This window comes from Rhinatrema bivittatum, chromosome 12 (assembly GCF_901001135.1).
Source record: "Rhinatrema bivittatum chromosome 12, aRhiBiv1.1, whole genome shotgun sequence".
In the NCBI taxonomy this organism is placed as follows: Eukaryota; Metazoa; Chordata; class Amphibia; order Gymnophiona; family Rhinatrematidae; genus Rhinatrema; species Rhinatrema bivittatum.
In genome coordinates this window covers 48989973-49010165 of record NC_042626.1, presented here as the reverse complement: position 1 = coordinate 49010165, position 20193 = coordinate 48989973, and the positions used below count along the sequence as shown (strand labels likewise).

The following is a 20193-nucleotide window of genomic DNA, read 5'->3' as shown; positions in this document are numbered from 1 at the left end:
AGTCATTTTGATATAGCAGCAAGATTAATGATTCTCACAACTAAAGTCTGATATGCATTTTAAGAGTATTGGCTAGACTTCAACCATTAGCTGTAAACTAGGAACAAATTGTTAGATTCATTTTATTGTGATGTAACAAGTTGCAAGGTATTCAAGCATATTAAAGTCAGTACTGTTAATCTGCTCTGGTTGAAACACTTATATGAAACAGGAAAATCCCAAATGACAAAAATAAAATTTGATATATTTATTACATGCCATTTCTTTCCATTTCTGTATGTGTACTTACTTCCCATCTAACTTCACTTTAAATATTTAAACAGAATTCAGATAGCTCAGCTTATAAAAAGGAGCCCTTCAACAGGGTGAACCTTTTAACTGACAAAATCTGTTTATGGAATACATTAGCTGTGCAGTTCACCCCTGCCCCATAAATATTACTTTAGCCCATGACTGGTGGAAAGCACCATGTAACATTATTTTGTGCTTCTCTTTTAGTGCCTTCTGCTCTTATAAATAGCTGCAAACTTTGGAACCCTGCAAGTAGGAAATGATCCTCTGAGCTCAAAAAAGAATCCAGCCATGTGGCTCAATGCTTGGAACGATTTATTCTAGTCATGTAAAAACTGCACTTGGTTTTTAATGGCTACTTTTGCAAAAATGTAAGCCCAAGCTATACAGTTTCTAAAACACTCATGCAAAAGATGAGTTGTAGGAGATGATGATAATTTTTTGACAACCTGAGAAGACAATCTGTAACTTGTTTAAGCAGTATTAATTTTAGTTCAGTAGGATTTCATGCCTTGCAAGTTCCTATTTAGACTGGTTTCTCTAATTGTCTGAAAGTGAGTGGCTTTATTTAATGACATTAAATTGATTAATGCTACAGTGTAGCTTCTCAAGTACAGGATGTACAGTATATAAACACAGTTAAATGACAGATTTGAAATAGTGGCTAGGAATGGATCATGTCGCTGTCTACATGTGGATAATGCAAGCTACAGTACTACTACTACCACTATCATTTATCATTTCTATAACATTATTAAACTTAGGCAGTGCTATATACCTTAAACGGCAACACAATGTTTATATCATTTTATAATTGCATACACTAAAATCTGTTTTAAAATAAGTGTTCACTTACACAGAGAATGGGAGAAACTCTTTTGAAAATGGGATGTTATTTTGTAACCAACATATATTCCAAATAATTATGGCACGTAGTCATGCCTTGTGTCCTTTCATTGTAATACACATGCCGTTATATGTAATGGCAAATTGTCAACTAGATATTATTTCATAGCTCGCTTTTCTGTATTGTTTTTCCTATATTCAAGCAAGCTGGTATTCTTATACATAAACTGTTGTGCATACTTACTTAAGTTTGGCTGGTTTTCTAGAAGGTGTAAGAAGTTCATTTGTAATGTCACTGGTGTTGGGGATAAGTTTGTCCTTGTAGGATTTTGTGAAAAATTAATGTCAGAGACCTGATTTTTTTCACATGCATTTAGTTCATCAAGAATGATTCTGCCCCCCTTGGCTGGTGTTTTCTGTAACACAAAATAGCTTCTCAGCAGGTGGCAAAATATTTCACTTGTCAATAAGTACTGTATCTAAAAATGATACTTAGATAGACATTGACGTGCCAAAATGTTACTACAGCTTAGTTTAATATTACAACTTAAATTTCTCTGGGTTGAAGACATTTGGTATTTTAAAAATAAAGCAGTTATTTTATGGTGTTCATCATGTACCTCTTACAATGTTATTTATACATATACAAGCCGTTAAGCCCGTTAAACGGGCGAGATGTTTGTTCCAAATGCCAGCTAAGTGTTGTGTGTGGAGGTGTCCGGATGTGTACTCTTTCCCCCTCCACCTTCTCTCCCTTTGCCCTCCCCTTGCACTCAATGCTCCCTCCTCCAGCTCCTCTTCTGCTGTCCCATCTCCCCAACCCAACCCCTCCCCCTCTCACTTTCCCACTGCTCCTCCTCATCTCTCATTCTCCCAATGTCCCTCCTTTCTTCCACAGGTCCTCTCCTACAGCCCCTTCCCATTCTATCACCCGCTGGTCTGCCCCTGCAGCCCCCCTCTCCCCTCATTCTTCCATTACACTCCCTTTTCCCTCACTTGCTCAGCACCCTTCTCTTCCTTATTCTCCCACTCCTCCTCCTCTGGCCCTCCCCTTTCCTCTTACTATCCTCTTCCCCCTCCACCCTCTCTCCCTTTGCACCCCCCTTGCACTCTATGCTCCCTCCTTCAGCTCCCCTCCCCTCTTACTGTCCTGCTACCCCATCTCCCCAACCCCCTCCCACCTTCCCACTGCTCCTCCTCATCTCTCATCCTCCCAATGTCCCTCCTTTCTTCCACAGGTCCTCTCCTACAGACCCTTCCCATTCTATCACCCGCTGGTCTGCCCCCGCAGCCCCCCTCTCCCCTCATTCTTCATTACACTCCCCTTTCCCTCACTTGCTCAACACCCTTCACTTCCTTATTCTCCCACTTCTCCTCTTCTGGTCCTCCCATTTCTTTTACTATGCTCTTCCCCCTCCACCCTCTGTCCCTTTGCACTCATCTTGCATGCACGTCTGACAGAGCCGCGGGTCTCTCTCTCATGCGCGCGCGTGCCTCGCCAAAGCCCTCACATGGCTCCATTTCCTCCCGGATGCCGCTCCGCTCTGACCGACGTGCTCTCTCTCCGTCCGTCAGAGCCGGGGGTCTCTCTCTCTCTCTCGTGCGCGCGCGTGCCTCGCTGCAGCCCTCACATGGCTTAATTTCCTCCCGGCGCCGCTCTGCTCTGATCGACGTGCTCTCGCGCATGCGCGGTAGAGTTGCTCTCTACTGCGCATTTGCGGGCCGTCGGTCAGAGCCCATTTATAAGGTAGATATAATTATCTGATCTTCATTTTCCTTCTCACTCCAAGTTATTGATTTCCTTGTTATATGTAACTGCTTTTCTGCACCATTGTTCAAATTGTAAAGTTTGTTATAATTGCACCCCTGTTTCTTGTGAACCAGCATGATGGGACTACCGTCTTGAATGTTGGTATATAAAAAACTTAAATAAATAAATAAAAAAAGTAAACATGTGGATAAAGGTGAACCAGTAGTTGTAGTGTATTTGGATTTTCAGAAGGCATTTGACAAAGTCCCTCACGAGAGGCTTCTAAGAAAACTAAAAAGTCATGGGATAGGAGGCGATGTCCTTTCGTGGATTACAAACTGGTTAAAAGACAGGAAACAGAGAGTAGGATTAAATGGTCAATTTTTTCAGTCGAAAGGGTAAACAGTGGAGTGCCTCAGGGATCTGAACTTGGACCGGTGCTTTTCAATATATATATATAAATGATCTGGAAAGGAATACGACGAGTGAGGTTATCAAATTTGCGGATGATACAAATTATTCAGAGTAGTTAAATCACAAGTGGATTGTGATACATTACAGGAGAACCTTGCAAGACTGGAAGATTGGGCATCCAAATGGCAGATGAAATTTAATGTGGACAAGTGCAAGGTGTTACATATAGGGAAAAATAACCCTTGCTGTAGTTACACGATGTTAGATTCCATATTAGGAGCTACCACTCAGGAAAAAGATCTAGGCATCATAGTGGATAATACTTTAAAATTGTCGGCTGACTGTGCTGCAGCAGTCAAAAAAGCAAACAGAATGTTAGGAATTATTAGGAAGGGAATGGTTAATAAAACGTAAAATGTCATAATGCCTCTATATTGCTCCATGGTGAGACCGCACCTTGAATTCTGTGTACAATTCTGGTCGTCGCACCTCAAAAAAGATATAGTTACAATGGAGAAGGTACAGAGAAGGGCAACCAAAATGATAAAGGGGATGGAACAGCTCCCCTATGAGGAAAGGCTGAAGAGGTTAGGGCTGTTCAGCTTGGAGAAGAGACGGTTGAGGGGGGATATGATAGAGGTCTTTAAGATCATGAGAGGTCTTGATCGAGTAGATTTGAATCAGTTATTTACACTTTCGAATAATAGAAGGACTAGGGGGCATTCCATGAAGTTAGCAAGTAGCACATTTAAGACTAATCGGAGAAAATTCTTTTTCACTCAACGCAAAATAAAGCTCTGGAATTTGTTGCCAGAGGATGTGGTTAGTGAAGTTAGTGTAGCTGGGTTCAAAAAAGGTTTGGATAAGTTCTTGAAGGAGAAGTCTATTGACTGCTATTAATCAAGTTTACTTAGGGAACAGCCACTGCTATTAATTGCATCAGTAGCATGGGATCTTCTTAGTGTTTGGGTAATTGCCAGGTTCTTGTGGCCTGGTTTGGCCTCTGTTGGAAACAGGATGCTGGGCTTGATGGACCCTTGGTCTGACCCAGCATGGCAATTTCTTATGTTCTTATGTCCTTATGATTAAATTCATTCTGTTGTGTAGCATAAAATATAGTCTGAATGATTCATGTTATATTTACTCAGTTTCCTTGTAATAGACAAAGTTCTGGAGAACCAACTTCTAGATGAAATTTAAGATAAATATAACAGACAGCAACAGACAGCCCATTTGTATCTACCTGCCATGCTGTGGTTTCTCTAGTCTGTTCTATTTTTTGTTTTCTATATTGTCCTTTTCAAAGGACTCAGCGTGGTGTACAATCATTTATAAAAGAATATAATTACAGCCCATCAACAAAATATAAAAGTGCAATATAACTAAAATAAGTAAGGACAACAGATGAATTCCCGAGGGACAAAATGTACAGCAATGATTGTGCAGCACCATGCAATTCTGTGACCAGATATCCTCTTAGCCTTGCATGCAGGTACTGAAATAAAATGTGTGCATATATAATATGTTCCATGGTGATGAATTATTTTTATTTTTGTTAGGCTAATCTTGTGTCAAGATGGCTGAGCATCAAAATTACACGATGGAAGACCATTCTGGCAATCAACATCAGCAGGTTTGTTCAGTAGAGCCTTACCATGTGGGAGATGGCAACATAGAAAGGAAAGACATTACAGTTCCATCAGGTTATACCCTGCTTCAGAAGGACAATGAGGACCACAGGGTGAGAGATGTGAGGTTACCAATGGAGCATGGAGTAGGTGAGCGTTTTTGGAAAAATATTGTGTTTTTCTAACTGAAAATGGTCTTGACTTACCTTGTCTATGGTTCACATGACACTTACCTGATACCTAAGTTCTTCCTATATATGACTTTGATAGATGGGAATGTTTTTCAATATAAAGAGTTAATTCTGCAAACGTGTATGGCTCTTCCAGGTCTATATTATATAGTAAGCAAATCAACTGGAGTTGCAAGGTGAATTGGAAAGTACAATGAAAGGGAATCTGAGTAGATGTTTGTAACTGCAGAACTGAATAACGGATATATAGGTAGTGCATGCTAATTTGCTATCTTTTCTTTCTTTGGTCATTTATGGCCAAAAGTTTACAATACCTCAAGCTCTTTCCTAAGATTTCTGATTCCAATGCTGTTCAAATACATTTCCCTCTGAGAAGTTTTCATGGAGTGGAATAGATGGGAGTAAATTGATTTTGTAAAGCTGCTGCTTAATTTTAGATTACTAGAAATAAAAAGTCTTTTGGCATTACTTACATACTTTTATTGTGATGTTGGTGTCACAGGAGTACCACCAGCTTTCTAATATGACAGTTCCAATCCAGCATTGCATGGATTGACTGACTGCAAGCTCCATTAATGTGGGCTCTTCAGTTACTATGATTGTAACTTATAGGAAGGGACCCTCATAAAGTTACATGGGAAGTGCAATCTCCTCCAAAAAGTACAAGCTGAATTTATTTTACGTTTTCTCAGAATTTAATGTCCACTTCTGCAACAGGAGGGGGCCCAATGGTCCAGTGTGATCATCAGGCAATAAGCATGAGTTTTTTGACATCAAGACCCGAGAGTTTAGTGAAAGATTGTTTTAAAGTTTAAGTGCATATATAAAAAAATTTTCTTATAAAAACCCCACCAACAACATTTCATGGTACTTGGGACGGCACGGCAACAGCTTAGTTGCTCAATGAGCTAAAGTGATGTATTAGCCCGTGTTATGAAGATCCTTAATAATTGCCAGTCATAATTGAAATGCATTATGTTGTTGAAGGATAATTAGTTACATCAGTGTTAAGATTACTTACAGTGTAAATGGTGGAATTTTCTGTCCTTTAAATGTTTTAGGGTAACTATTATCACTCCTTTATAAGTGATATTGTTAGAATTGTTTGGTAAATCCCAAATGGTGTAAATTTTACCTAATTGTGTTTCCTTACATTTATAGCACTAAACTGGTTCTCCTAGGACAAGCAGGATGGTAGTTCTCACACATGGGTGACATCGGATGGAGCCTGGCATGGAAAACATGTCAAAGCTTCTGGAACTTTGAATGTGCATACTGAGCATGCCCAGCATGCCCTATACCACATGTCCACGCGGGGTCCCTCTTCAGGCTCTCTTTTCCGTGGAGCTTTTGCCTTGCAGTTAAGTGAACTTGTGGCTTTTCTTCAAGAAATTGCCTTTGGAAACTTTTTCACTGTCTTTTTCAGGTTTTCTCGTGCTTTCTTCTAACGCAGGTCCCTCTCTGAGTCTCCTCAGTCAACGTTTTCGGTGGTTCAGTAAGTTTATTTTCGCTTCCATTCCCCCCATAGCAGCGAGGCCTCGGTGCCCGCCATCATCGACACCTGCTGCCACTGTGTTTTGTTTTTCCCTTTCTTTTCGTTCGGCATGGCCTCGTCTGGTTTCCATCGATATCCCAAGTGTCCTAGGACCATGTCCTTCACGGATTCTCACGAGGTGTGTTCTCTGCCTGGGGGCATTGCACGAAGTCCAGGGTTGCTGCATGTGCACCCAGATGACCCCTAAGGGACGACATGCTTGACTCGATAAGATGGAGAAGCTCTTTAGGTTGAGGAAGTCCAAGCCATCGACATTGGTGGCATCTGCACCAATGGACCTTGGAGCCGCACCGATGGACACCGAGTCATTAACATCGGTGGGGATGGTACCATCGATGCTGTCTGTGGATAGGGGCACCGGGGACTGGCCCCTGTCGGTCTCTTCTAGGTCGAGGATGTCGGGTTCATTGTCATCAACCTCGGCGCTGGGGAAAGACCGAGCTGAGCACCGAGGGAAGCCAAGAAAGCATCGGCACCGGTCACCTTTGATGCATAGTACCGGCTCAGGAAGGCGCTTGCTCATGCCGTGATACCCCTGAAGCGACACTGCAGTGAGGAGTGTCCGTCCTCCATTGATGCTGGGAGTCTGCGACGGTCTCTACCGGTCCTGGTGCCAGTTGCCAGTCCAACTCAGGGATCTGAGGAAGATCTGGCCAGCCCTCCTGCCTCCCAGTTGGTTTTGGCATCAGTAACTTTTGAGGAGGAGCTGGAGCGCAAAGTCCAGCCAGTGGTGGAGCAGGCATTGCAGGGCATAGAACCAGCTACCGGTGCCAGCACTTGCCCTGCTGAAACTGCTGCTGGAACAGCTCACCGTATTTATTGGTGTGTTACTAACCCATTTGGCATCGGTTCCTGGGAGGTCATCGATGCTCTGTGGGGCACCGATGCTTCCTCTGACTGATACGGTGCTTGTTGCTGGTGCCTTCAAGGAGGAAACTCCATCAAGGCCAGCAGGGACACCGAGACCTGCAGCCCCCCCATCCAACTTTGCCGGGGCCAGCACTGGTGCCACTGCTGCCTGTGCCTCTGGACAAAGGCCGAGCACCCAGGGCCCCATTTCCTGTGGATTACAGCGAGGATGAGATTGCATATGACCCCTGGGGGGACGACACTGCACAATCCTCCTCAGAGGATTCGGCGGAACAGTCTCCTCCAGATGAGCAAAGGAGGTCTCCTCTGGAGGACTTGAGCTTTGCGGGTTTTGTACGGGTGATGGCTGAGGCCATCCCTTTTCAATTAATTTTATTTATTTAAAATCTTTTCTATACCGTCATTTAGTAATGTACCATTACAACGGTTTACAGAGAAGCATGTAAAATTAAGTTTGATTAAAATGTTTCTAACAAAGTGCCAATAAATTTTCGGTTACATGTTTTAATAATATAAGGTATATGATAGGTGATCTGGATCTTTTCCATTTATATGATTAATAGGATAACCATACAAGTATTGTACTTTATACTGCAAATCTCTTATTAGTATTTAATTATGAGAAAAATAATAAAGTATGCAATTACGCTACTAGGTGACTTTATGCTGTGTGTAGATGTTCCTTTGCTTGTTCATTTATACTTCTTATTCTCCGTTCTCACTGTAAAACGCTTTTTTGAAAAACCATGTTTTTAAACTTTTTTTGAAGAGTTTTAAATCTCTCTGTAATCTTGTTTCGAATGGCATTGTGTTCCATAATGTTGGGTCGGCTAAGGATAGTCTCGCTCTCTAACTTGGGTCAGTTTTGCTGACTTGACCGAGGGGATGGTTAATTTCAGAGGAGGATGCCAGACACAAGATGCTGGAAATCCTCCAGTTCGTGGAGGCTCCTAAAGAGATCGTGGCGGTCCCAGTGCATGAGATCTTTAAGGAGTTGCCGCTGAGGATCTGGGAGCACCCCCTTCATGGTACCCCCTGTCAACAGGAAGGGGATGGGAGTTTACCTCATCTCAACAAGCTACCGTCTAATCCTCTCTCAAGAAGGCCAAGTGCTCTCGGACCCATGCCTCGGCGTCCCCAGGCAGGAATCATAGAGTGAGGGACGCTCTTGAGAGGAAACTATTCCAAGGAGCCATGCTCATTGCCTGTATTGCATCTTACCAGCTCTACATGAGCCAAGTCTCACGCAACCTCTATAAGCAGGTGCAAGAGATGGCCGAGTGACTGCCTCAACAGCAGCAAGACCCCTTCTTATTGCTGGTGCATTAGGGATTGGAGTGTGGAAAACATGAGGTTCGTTCAGCCTATGATGTTTTTGAGATGGCAGTGAGAGTCTCTGCAGTGGGAATTGGCACTTGCAGGATGGCATGGCTGCGAGCCTTGCATCTCGGACCGGAGGTACAGGAATGACTCACTGACTTGCTGTACATAGGAGAGAATCTCTTCTGAGATAAGGTGAAGGATGTGGTGGCCCAGTTACAGGATCACCTTGAGACCCTCCAGCAGATCTCCGCCAGCACTTCAGACCCTCCCTCCTCAGCCACGAGGTCTATGAGGCAGGGTCAGAGGAAGTCTTTCTAACACCAGAGGAAGTTCTATCATCCAGCCCCTCGCTCTCATTTGCAGAGGGTGAGCTCCTGTGGCGAAGATGAAATTGCAATAGAGAGCTCCCATCAGAGCAACAGAGAGCTCCCAAGCCCCAGCCGGCTCCCCAGCCAAATCCTTGGACGGTGTTTTGACTGGATAGTAGGGAGCATGAGCCAGCTGCCTGTACCTGAGACATTGGAAACCCTGGTCGGAGCTGGAGGCAAGATGGCCGCCGTGGCGTGAGCCCGCTTGAATCGCCGGAGAGAAAAGCTGTCTAATTTCGGATTTCCTATTTTAATTTCCTTGTAAACCATGCCGCATACTAAAAGAAAAGGGCGGCTAAGAGGTGAGAATATCAACTCACTTGTAGCTGACCCTCGACAGCCCACTATCCCCGGTTTGTTCGCGGGTGCTGCATCATTGAACCCGGAGAGCCAGGTCACTGGTGGAACAACGCAGGAGCAAGCGCCGACCCCCCTGACCCTAGATACCACCTTGAGCCCCGGATCACCACGGAAACCTGCTCTTCCTCAAAATATCGCAATCTCTTGCCCGGCTTCGGTGGAAGCTGGAACGGCCATGATGATGGCCAGAGACGGAAGTTTCGAACCCCGAGATGAGGAGACCTCAAGAGAGGGGAGAGAAGAACATCTTGTAGGTCTGGAGGTCCCTCTGAGGACTTCAACGCCTTGGGAATTAGAAGCAGCCGATATAATATCAGCTCAAGGTACGGGGTTGAGAGGGGGAGCCGTTGGAGAGGAGGGAATAAGTCAGCTTCGAGTGATTTCAGATATTCCCCTCACTGTGAGACCTGATGCTATATCTTTGGAAGGGATTTGGAACATGTTAAGTGTGATTGAAACCTCGATGAAAATCCTAGCCAAAACAACAGTGGAAATTCAAAATCAGACTGTAGTTAATAACAACTTAATAATTAATTACACAAGCAAAACAGAAGAATTGGAAAAGAGAATTCATCCAGTGGAAATTAAACAAGAAAAGTTAATTGTTTCGGAGAATATAACATTTATATTCCTTGGAAAAGGCATATATTGCATATGCCTTTTCCTTCCAGCAGTATTTACCTCCAAGTTTACCGACCTTGTTAAATGTAACTTTATTCTTCCGGTTTTTACTATTTTTTTACTGTTTTTTGTTACTGTTCCCCTGTTTGATGTAAACCGATCTGATATGGTCATCCAGCCATGAAGGTCGGTATAGAAAAGCGTTAAATAAATAAATACATTTAGAAGATTAGAAGCTGTTGAAAATGCCCTAAGGGCACATAATTTGCATATACTTAATTTTCCAGTGATCAAATCCATTGCACCATTGGAATTATTTAAACTATATATGAAGAAAAATTTAAAAATTCCTGATACAGCTCTACCGGTAATTGTTAAAGCATTTTATTTACAACAAGCTTCTCAGGAAGATCAACAAATATCTGTTTTGAATTTATTTATTTATTTATTTAACAGCTTTTAATATACCGGTGTTCGTGCGAGCACATCACGCCGGTTTACAATAAACTTGAAAAGGAGGAAAGTTACAAAAAACAGGGGGTGGGTAATGGAGCAGGAGCGAAAAAGTGGGGGGGGGGGGAGAGAGAGGGAGAAGGTAAAGGAGGAAGGATAGCAGCTGAGAAAGTAGAGGAACGTAACAGTATTTACAAGAGTGACTAATTGGCGTGGGTTAAACATAGTAGCTTAATTATAACGGTTAATGAGGAAATATAGTGTATATAAAAGGATATATATATAGTAGCTTATTTACAGCAGTTATAGCAGGTTATAAAAGATAGCTTATTTAGCATTTAACATAGGTTGTACATTTTAACTTAGCATTTAACAGGGGCTGTACATTTTAACTTGAGTTACAGTGGAGTATAAAGCCTGGGGTGCGAAGAGGGTATGTAGGGTGGGGGGGGGGGGTATAAGGGTGGTAAGGGTGGGTAAGGGGAGGATTGCAGGGGTGTGGCTAGGGGGTTTCGGGTGGGTGGACTACGAGGGGCTGGTGTCGGGGTAGGCCTGTCTGAAGAGCCAGGTCTTGATGCCTTTTTTGAAATTGGGTAGTGAGGGTTCAAGACGGAGGTGTGTGGGGAGGGAGTTCCAGAGGGCAGGGCCTGCGATGGTGAAGGCTCTTTCTCTGGTGGTGGAAAGGCGGGCAGTTTTGAGGGGGGGTGTGTGAAGGGTGCCTGTAGAGGTGGATCTTGTGTGGCGGGTTGAGAGGTGGAAGTGGGGCATTTCCTTAAGCCAGGAGGAGTTGTTTTTGTAGAGTGTGTTGTGAAGAATAGTTAGGGTTTTATATTGGGAGCGGAAATGGATGGGCAGCCAGTGTAGGTCTACTAGGATGGGTGTAATATGCTCTCTTTTACGTGTATTAGTAAGGATTCGTGCCATGGCGTTCTGAAGGGTTTGTAGTGGTTTGATGGTGGAGTATGGGAGGCCTAGTAGCAGGGCGTTGCAGTAGTCCACTTTGGTGAAAATGGTGGACTGTAGGACTAATCTGAAGTCTTGGGTATGGAGTAAAGGCTTGAGCTTTTTAAGGATCTGGAGTTTGTAGAAGCCTGTTTTGAGCAGGGACTTGATGTGTGGCTTGAAGTTCAGGTGTTGGTCAAGTGTGACTCCCAGGTCTCTTACGGAGGGGGGTAGTGTGGAGGAGATGGTGGGGTGTGGTGGGGTGGTGGAGGAGTCGTGTTCAGGTTGCTTGGATATAAAGAGTAGTTCGGTTTTGGTTGTATTAAGAGCAAGGTGAAGGTTGGTTAGTAGGGAGTTGATGGTGACTAGGCAGGTTTCCCAGAAAAGGATGGTTTCATTGAGTGTTTTCTGAATGGGTATGAGTATTTGTACGTCGTCGGCGTATAAGAAGAAGTCCAGGCCTAGGTTTGAGAGTAAATTGCAGAGGGGGAGGCGGTATATATTGAAAAGGGTGGAGGATAGGGAAGATCCCTGGGGGACACCTTGTCTGAGGGGAACGTGACAGGATTCAAAGTTATCGAGTTTTATGAGGTATTCTCTGTTCGCAAGGTAAGAGGTGAGCCAGTCTAGTGCTGTGTCGGCAACGCCTATCTCTGTCAGGTGTGTGATCAGGATTTGATGATTGACAGTGTCGAAGGCTGCCGATATATCTAGTAAGGCAAGTAGGAACGATTTTCCTTAGTCTAGTCCAATGAGTATGGTATCAGTGATGGCTAAGAGGAGATTTTCGGTATTACGACCTCTCCGAAATCCAAATTGTGATGGGTGTAGGAGGTTGTGGTCCTCAAGGTAGTCGGTGAGCTGAGTATTGACTACTTTCTCGAGGACTTTTGCAAGGAAGGGAAGGTTGGAGATGGGCCGATAGCTTGCAGGGTCGGAGGGGTCAAGGGAGGTTTTTTTTAGGAGGGGTTTCACAACGGCAAGTTTGAGGGGATCTGGAACTTTGCCGAAGGTAAGGGAGCAGTTAATGATATTAGCTAAGGGTTTGGCGATGGTGGTGGGAATGGAGAGGAGGGTTTTGGAGGGGATTGCATCTGAGAAGTGCGTGGCCGGTTTCATTTTTTTGAGGATGGTCTCAATTTCTAGCGTAGAGGTGGGGTCGAAGGATCTGATGCATGTGCTAATGTGCTTTGGGAGGGGGGAGGTAGTCGTGGGGTTGTGGGGGAAGCGTAGGAGGATACTGGAAATTTTATGTTGGAAGTATTTAGCAAGGTCCTCGCATTTTTCCTTGGAATTTTCTTCAGTGGTAGCAGGGTGAGGGGTCTTAGTGAGGCTAGTGACGTAGGAGAAGAGGGCGTTGGCATTGAATTGTAGGTCGTGAATTTTTGAAGCGTGGAAGTCCCTTTTGGCGTTGATAGTGGCTTGCCGGTAGTTGTGCAGTGATTGTTTATATACTGCTTTGTGTTGGGGGGAGGGATGGTGGCGCCACAGGCGTTCTTTCGATCTGAGGTCCTGTTTCAGGATTTGAAGTTCGTTAGTGTATTTGTTTCAGGATTTGAAGTTAGGTCCTGTTTCAGGATTTGAAGTTCGTTAGTGTTCGTTAGTGTTCATTAGTGAATCTCACTGAAATATTGGAAATGTCTTCTGAGCAGGAGATAAATCAGAGGAAACCCCTGCTGGTCTCATTTGCATTTCTTTCACAGCAAAATCACGTTATGAGATTATTTTTCAGAAATCGACAAGTTCCCTTTTATGGGTTTCCTATCTGGAGTTTTGCAGATGTGATTAAGTCTACACAGACACGCAGGAAAGAGTTCCTCATGATGCGGTCTGAGGCCCTTAAAATAGGGGCCAGATTTACTTTGAAATTTCCCTGCAAAGCTTGCATCAGGTATCAAAACACGAATTATATATTTCTTGAACCTGATCAAATGAAAACATTCCTAGCTGGGAAAATCCCTATTGAAGCTCCATCAGGATTGGTGTGAAAAGAAATAAAAAGATGCGGATGCCATGTCGTGCCAAATTGTACTACTGGAATTTATTTATTTTCTTTGATAATTATTTTGCTCCTTCAGCCTCCTAATTGCTTTAACTGTATTTTCTTATAATTTAAATGTCAGTAATGTATATGGTGAAATATGTAAAACTTGATAGATCTTTTGTTTCTTTTAATGACATTGAATTTTCTGTAAGGAGTTTTCCTGGTAATGAGTTTTGAAAAACTTGAAAATAAAGAATTGAAGAAACCCTGGTTGGGGGCAGGCTACGGTTCTTTGCGGATTGGTGACCCAGTATAACCTCGGACCAGTGGGTTCTGTCCATCGGGTGGGACACCCAATAGGTACCAATTGAACCTATTGGGTGTCCCACCAAATTGCCATTTGTGCCTGTTTTGGGGGCCAATATGCATCAGGAGGAACTGTTACGGGAGCGCTCCGCCCTCTTAACAGTCAGAGCGGTTGAACCTGTCCCACCAAGGCAAAAAACATAAGAACTTGCCATGCTGGGTTAGACCAAGGGTCCATCAAGCCCAGCATCCTGTTTCCAACAGAGGCCAAACCAGGCCACAAGAACCTGGCAATTACCCAAACACCAAGAAGATCCCATGCTACTGATGCAATTAATAGCAGTGGCTATTCCCTAAGTAAACTTGATTAATAGCAGTTAATGGACTTCTTCTCCAAGAACTTATCCAAACCTTTTTTTTATCCCACTGTTGCATCCGTCAGTCTCAGACGGCTTTATCCTACTTGCCTCACCTCTTTATTTGCTTTCTCCACCAGCCTTGGGAAGATGGCGACCTTCGCGTCTGCTTGCCGCTCTCTCCGGCGTCCTCGGAACGGCTATGGCGAGGCATTCCGCCATGATTCACCTGAGGGCCTTCTAGGGTGCGCGCGCGCGCTACCCGCTTCTATGTTCCAACCTTGGCGCAAAACTCGGGGGCGTCCCCCTCGAGTGACATCACAACATCCGGGTATTTAGGCTGCCCATTTGCTGACTGACTTTGAGTTAGCAAGGATTGGATTCGTCCGGTCTAAGCTGCTCTGCCGCTTCTCACTGCTGCTGGAAGCTCTCTTCACCCTCCGGGTTTCTACTAACGTGGGTACCCGCTCCTCGGGGGCCCTATGCTTCTTTCCAGGTGCCTATTCAGTATCCAGGTACTCGTTCCTCGAGGGCCTGAGCTGTCTACCTTGGTACCTGCCACTATTACTTCTACCTGCTGGGAACTCCACCATTACAGCTACAAGAGTATGAGTAATCTAACATCTACCAGTCTGTCTCACCTACAGCTCCTCAAAGAAGATCTGCAGTGGAACTCCCTATACCACCATTGTGGAACAGGTCTCCCCTGCCAAGGACCCCAGACTGCTGCTACAGGAATCCACTCACTACTCCCACCTCTGGTGAACTCTACAAGCTATATAATAAAATATAGTTCTGTGTTTATGCATCTGAGTCTAGCCCGGTACTGCAGTTCCCCGCGGGGCTCCTCCCCGTGGGAGACTAACATCACTGCAGCACCTAAGAATCCACCAAACATCTCATAACCATAACAGATTGCTAACTCCATGGATTCGGCTCAGCTCACCGCATTGCAGGCCATTCCAGGCCTGGCCCAGCGAATCTCCGAACAGAACTCGCTGGTTAGCTTGACTGTGGCCTTTAATCTACTGCATTCACAGATGAACGCCGCTACTACCTCAGGTAAAGAAGAAACACCGCCAGAAGTGATGGTTAAGGCTGTTGTACCCCTCTCCGCTCCTACACGCTTCTCAGGAGAAGCTTGGAGATGTAGGGGATTCATCAACCAATGCTGCATGCATTTTGCTCTGCAAAATGCATGCAGCATTTTCCTACAGCATTTTCCTACAGCGTATGCCAAGACTACATATATCCTGTCTTATCTGGACAGAAGAGCACTGTCTTGGGCTTCTCCGCTGTGGGAGCGCGAAGATCCCATCCTGAAGGATTTTACCGGGTTTTTGGAACTGTTCAAATCTTTATTTGATCACCCTGCCTGGTACAGTACACCAGGATCTACATTGGTTCATCTGAAACAAGGTAATAAACCTTTACCAGACTTTGCCATAGAATTTAAGACTTTGGCTTCGGAGTTAAATTGGGACTCGAGATGCCTGAAGACACTCTTCTTTGAAGGCCTGAACTCCTGGCTAAAAGTCGAACTGGCGGCTCGAGAGATGCCTGAGACCTCGGAGGACCTGATGAAGTTGGCCATAAGGATTGATCACCAACTTCGGGATAAGGTCCAAGAGGTCAAGAGCTCCAGGAGACCTAGCCAGGGAGAAATCCGAGTCAAGACCATATCGAAGCCTATTCAGTCTAATCCTGTTGCTGGCGAGGAAGAACCAATACAACTAGGCCGCAGTCACCTGACTTCTAAAGAGAGAAGAACACGAAAAAGATTGGGCCTTTGCATGTGTTTTGGACAAGCTGGCCTTGCTGTACAAACATGCCCAATCTGTCCGGGAAACTAGCAGACCTAAGTCCTGTGGGAGGACTCTTCTTAGGTCTAACTGCACCCTCCCCTCCACTCTCTCTTCCAATCTCCTTGATATGCAGACCGCTTGAATTTCAGACTTGCCTTAGTGGACTCCGGGGCAGGATGAAACTTTATACTAAACCATCTAGTGGAACATCTGCAGATCCCCATCACTACCATGACGTCTCCACTACTACTATCCTCTATACATGGAGAGCCTTTACCGGGTGAAGTAACCCTACTTACGGATTCAGTAAGTTTAAGGATAGGCGCTCTTCAATCAGAGACCATTTCCTTCTTTGTGCTAGAGAAGGCTATGCACCCCATAGTACTTGGGTTACCATGGCTGCAAAAGCACATGCCTCAATTCAACTGGGCTACCTTAGAGCTTTCACGTTGAGGTCCAGATTGTCATGGCAAGTGCCTGAAGGACGTTTCACCTATACCCTGCATGCCAATGACCCCGTTGTTGCATGGGCTGCCGCCTCAGTATGCATCTTATCAGGATATATTTTCTAAAGAAGCTGCTGATGTACCACCTCCACACAGATCCTACGACTGCGCTATCAACTTGAAACCGAATACTGAACCCCCCCAAGGGGGAAGGGTCTATCCCCTCTCAGTGGTAGAAAATAAAGCGATGTCTGAATACATCCAAGAAAATCTTCAAAAGGGTTTCATAAGGCCATCCAAGTCGCCTGCTGGGGCAGGCTTCTTCTTTGTGGGGAAGAAGGACGGAGCCTTACGTCCATGTATTGATTACCGTGGTCTAAACGAGATCACGATCAAAGACCGCTATCCCTTACCACTCATCTCAGAGCTATTTGAACGACTACAGGGAGCCAAGATCTTCTCCAAGCTTGATCTTAAAGGAGCTTATAACCTTGTTTGTATTTGTTCAGGCAACGAATGGAAGACAGCGTTTAATACCAGGGATGGACACTTTGAGTACTTAGTGATGCTCTTCGGCTTGTGCAACGCCCCAGCTGTCTTCCAAAAGATGATGAACGACATCCTGCATGACCTACTCTACCAATGTGTCATTGTATACCTGGATGACATCCTGATATTCTCACAAGATCTGAATACCCACAAAGAGGATGTCAAGAAGGTTCTACAGAGACTGCGGGAGAACCGTCTTTATGAAAAACTGTCCAAATGCGAATTCCACAAGGAATCTGTACCTTTCTTAGGGTACATAGTATCTAACAAAGGGTTCCAGATGGATCACAAAAGCTTGAGAGCATTCAGAAATGGACTCAACCCACTAGTCTAAAAGCTCTTAGATGTTTTCTGGGATTCATAAAGAATTACTCTTCACTAATTGTGTCATTAACAGCTCTGACAAAGAAAGGTGTCAATGTTGCCAATTGGTCTATTGAGGCTGTCACTACATTTCAAAAGCTGAAGGACGCTTTCTCTACTAAGCCATGTCTTCATCATCCGGATCCTGCACGCCCCTTCCTCATGGAGGTTGATACTTCAGATGTTGGCATAGGGGCTGTGTTAAGTCAGACCTGTGACTCCAAGATCCTACGTCCTTGTTCCTTTTTCTCCAGAAGCTTCACGCTGGCAGAAAGAAATTACGGCATTGGAGATAAGGAGCTACTGGAGATAAAGATGGCGTTTGAGGAGTGGCGTCCCTGGCTCAAGGGCACTCAACATCAAATTACGGTTTTTACAGACCATAAAAACCTAGAATATCTTCGCCATGCCCAGCGCCTCAACCATAGACAGGCAAGATGGTCCCTGTTCTTTAACAGGTTTGATTTTGTCTTGAAATATCGACCTGGAGATAAAAACACCAGAGCGGATGCCCTATCTCACTCCTTCATATCTGAAGATGTACCTAATGCTCCACAACATATCATTGACCCAGAGAGTCATTCTTTCCGCTACACACCTAGTGCCCTCAGGCAAGACTATTGTGCCTAACAACCTCCGGAAGAAACTACTAGCATGGGCTCACGACTCTAAATTGGCTGAACACCCCAGACAACGGAGAACGCTGGTGAAGCTCCAACAATACTACTGGTGGCTGTCTATGAAAGAAGATACCTTTGCTTATGTAGCAGCCTGTACTAACTGTGCCAGACAGAAGCCTCCGCCCGGACGTCCTTGGGGCTAGCTTCAACCCTTGCCAGTACCAGACAAGCCCTGGACTCCCATCGCCACGGACTTTGTGGTGGACTTACCACTCTCTGGAGGCAACAATACCATCTGGGTAACAGTGGATCGGTTCTCAAAGATGGCTCACTTTGTGGCGCTTCCTGGCTTACCAACTGCTAGTGAACTTGCAAAGCTTTTTCCCGTCGATAGCAGGGCTGAATTAGCCATGCTGTCATGGGATCTGTCAATCAGGTCCGGGAGGCAGAGCTTTACCAAGCAGAGATTTAGATTTTAGCTCTCTGCGGCTGCGCGTGTGTTCCTGCGCAGGAAAGTAACAGATTTTTTCCACGAGCGGGATCGCACACGGGGCTGATTTCTCTTCAGCATTTATTATTTTCTTACAATGTCAAAAAAGTCGGGGTTTAAACCCTGTACCTGTGGCAAGGTAATGTTGGTCACAGATGGCCATGACCGATGTTACCGATGCCTGGGGCCAGAACACAATTTAAAAAATTGTGAATTTTGTACCCTAATGTCCCCAAGAGCCCCAAAACGGCGGGCGTATAGGACACTGGAACTTTTCAGTTTTTCGGAGCCATCGGAGGCTCATTCTTCGCCTGGCCCCTCGACAACCACAGCTCCATCTCAAAAACGAGTGTCGTCGTGGGATCCTCAACCCTCCAGGCTTGGAGGTAAGGACTTGCCGAGTCGACATAGGCCATCGGATCCAATAGGACCGAGAGAGCCTCAGAGACCGGCGCCTGAAACTTCGGCGCCTATGACTTATGCACCCAAAGTATCTTCTGCGCCAAAATCACGGTCGGCGCATAAAAGTTCTGTGCCCAAAATGACATCGGCGCATAAGACATCGGTGTACACAGTGCCGCGCACAAGGCGCCGAAGACATATGCGTGCACGGCGCCGAAGACGTCTGCGCGCACCGCGCCAAAGACTTATGTGCACAAGTCGCCATATGCGCACAACTTACAGAAAACGTCTGTGCACATGGCGCCGAAGACATCAGCGCACCCGGCAGTAAAGGAATTGACGCATAGTGGACTACAACAGTCCACTCACTCATATCATTCAATATCACATGGTTTAAAACGAAGACATCAGTCTCCAGATATACCTAATTCCACCTCTTCAGATTCCAATTCTATAGAGGTGAAATCAAAACGTACACGATGATCGCCTTCGGGACGTGGAATCCACACAGGATCATCGTCACGCCATCACCATAGGCGATCAGGTTACTCACATCAAAAGACGGTGAAGATGAGGGACACATGAGAAGTGAGCCCTTCTACTTCTAGGTCATCTCACCCACGAAGTGCAGACAACTCATCTCATAGAGACATAATACAAACCTCTTCCTCTTCTGCATCTACATCCTCAGATAATTCTGTTAGGATCGCAAAGCATAAGAAGTATGAAGAAGTATGATGTGCCAAATCCTTCCCCTCACATTCCTCCAGTGCAACCTAAGGCATGTGAGTTACCGAAACAGTCTGGTCGTTCAATAATGCCTCCTCAAACAAAAGAGGCATTTTTTCAATGATCCCAATCGTTAGCAGGGTTTTACGAAACCCTTCAATCATCCTTTAAAATGTCTAATGAACTATCGGGGAGTTCCCCGGAACACAACCTACACACCTCTAAAGAACCGTCAGTGGAGCCTCCGGCACCCCCAATAGCAAAACGACCAAGTTCACCAATTCAACAGCAAAATACACCTATCGATTCTCTGTCTCTGCAAACATCCCCAGCGTCATCTACCGGATTCCCATTGGATCCATAGGAACAACCGCATGAACCATATTCCCCTCCTGAGGACCTGACATACCCAAAATTTTTTGAAAAATTGGGCACGATATTGCATCTGGAGGTCCAAAACGAGACAGACCCTAGATCAGAAATGTTTGGTCTCCTAAAGATTTTCGACGCTCCGGGAGAGCCAACATCTCT

The 20193-nt window shown here is 45.0% G+C and overlaps 1 protein-coding gene across 9 annotated transcripts in view; it reads left to right on the top strand.

Annotated features, from left to right (window-relative positions):
- The window catches only part of MAPT (microtubule associated protein tau), a 405891-nt gene that overhangs the window by 51801 nt on the left and 333897 nt on the right, over nt 1-20193 (top strand). For all 9 annotated transcript variants that reach the window (XR_003852170.1, XM_029573067.1, XM_029573063.1 and 6 more), the window contains one exon: nt 4861-5079. Coding sequence is in view for 8 of the 9 variants with exons in the window: in XM_029573067.1 (XP_029428927.1) it covers nt 4878-5079 (202 nt within the window). In the remaining variant the exon portion in view is untranslated. The remainder of the gene's footprint in view (nt 1-4860; nt 5080-20193) is intronic.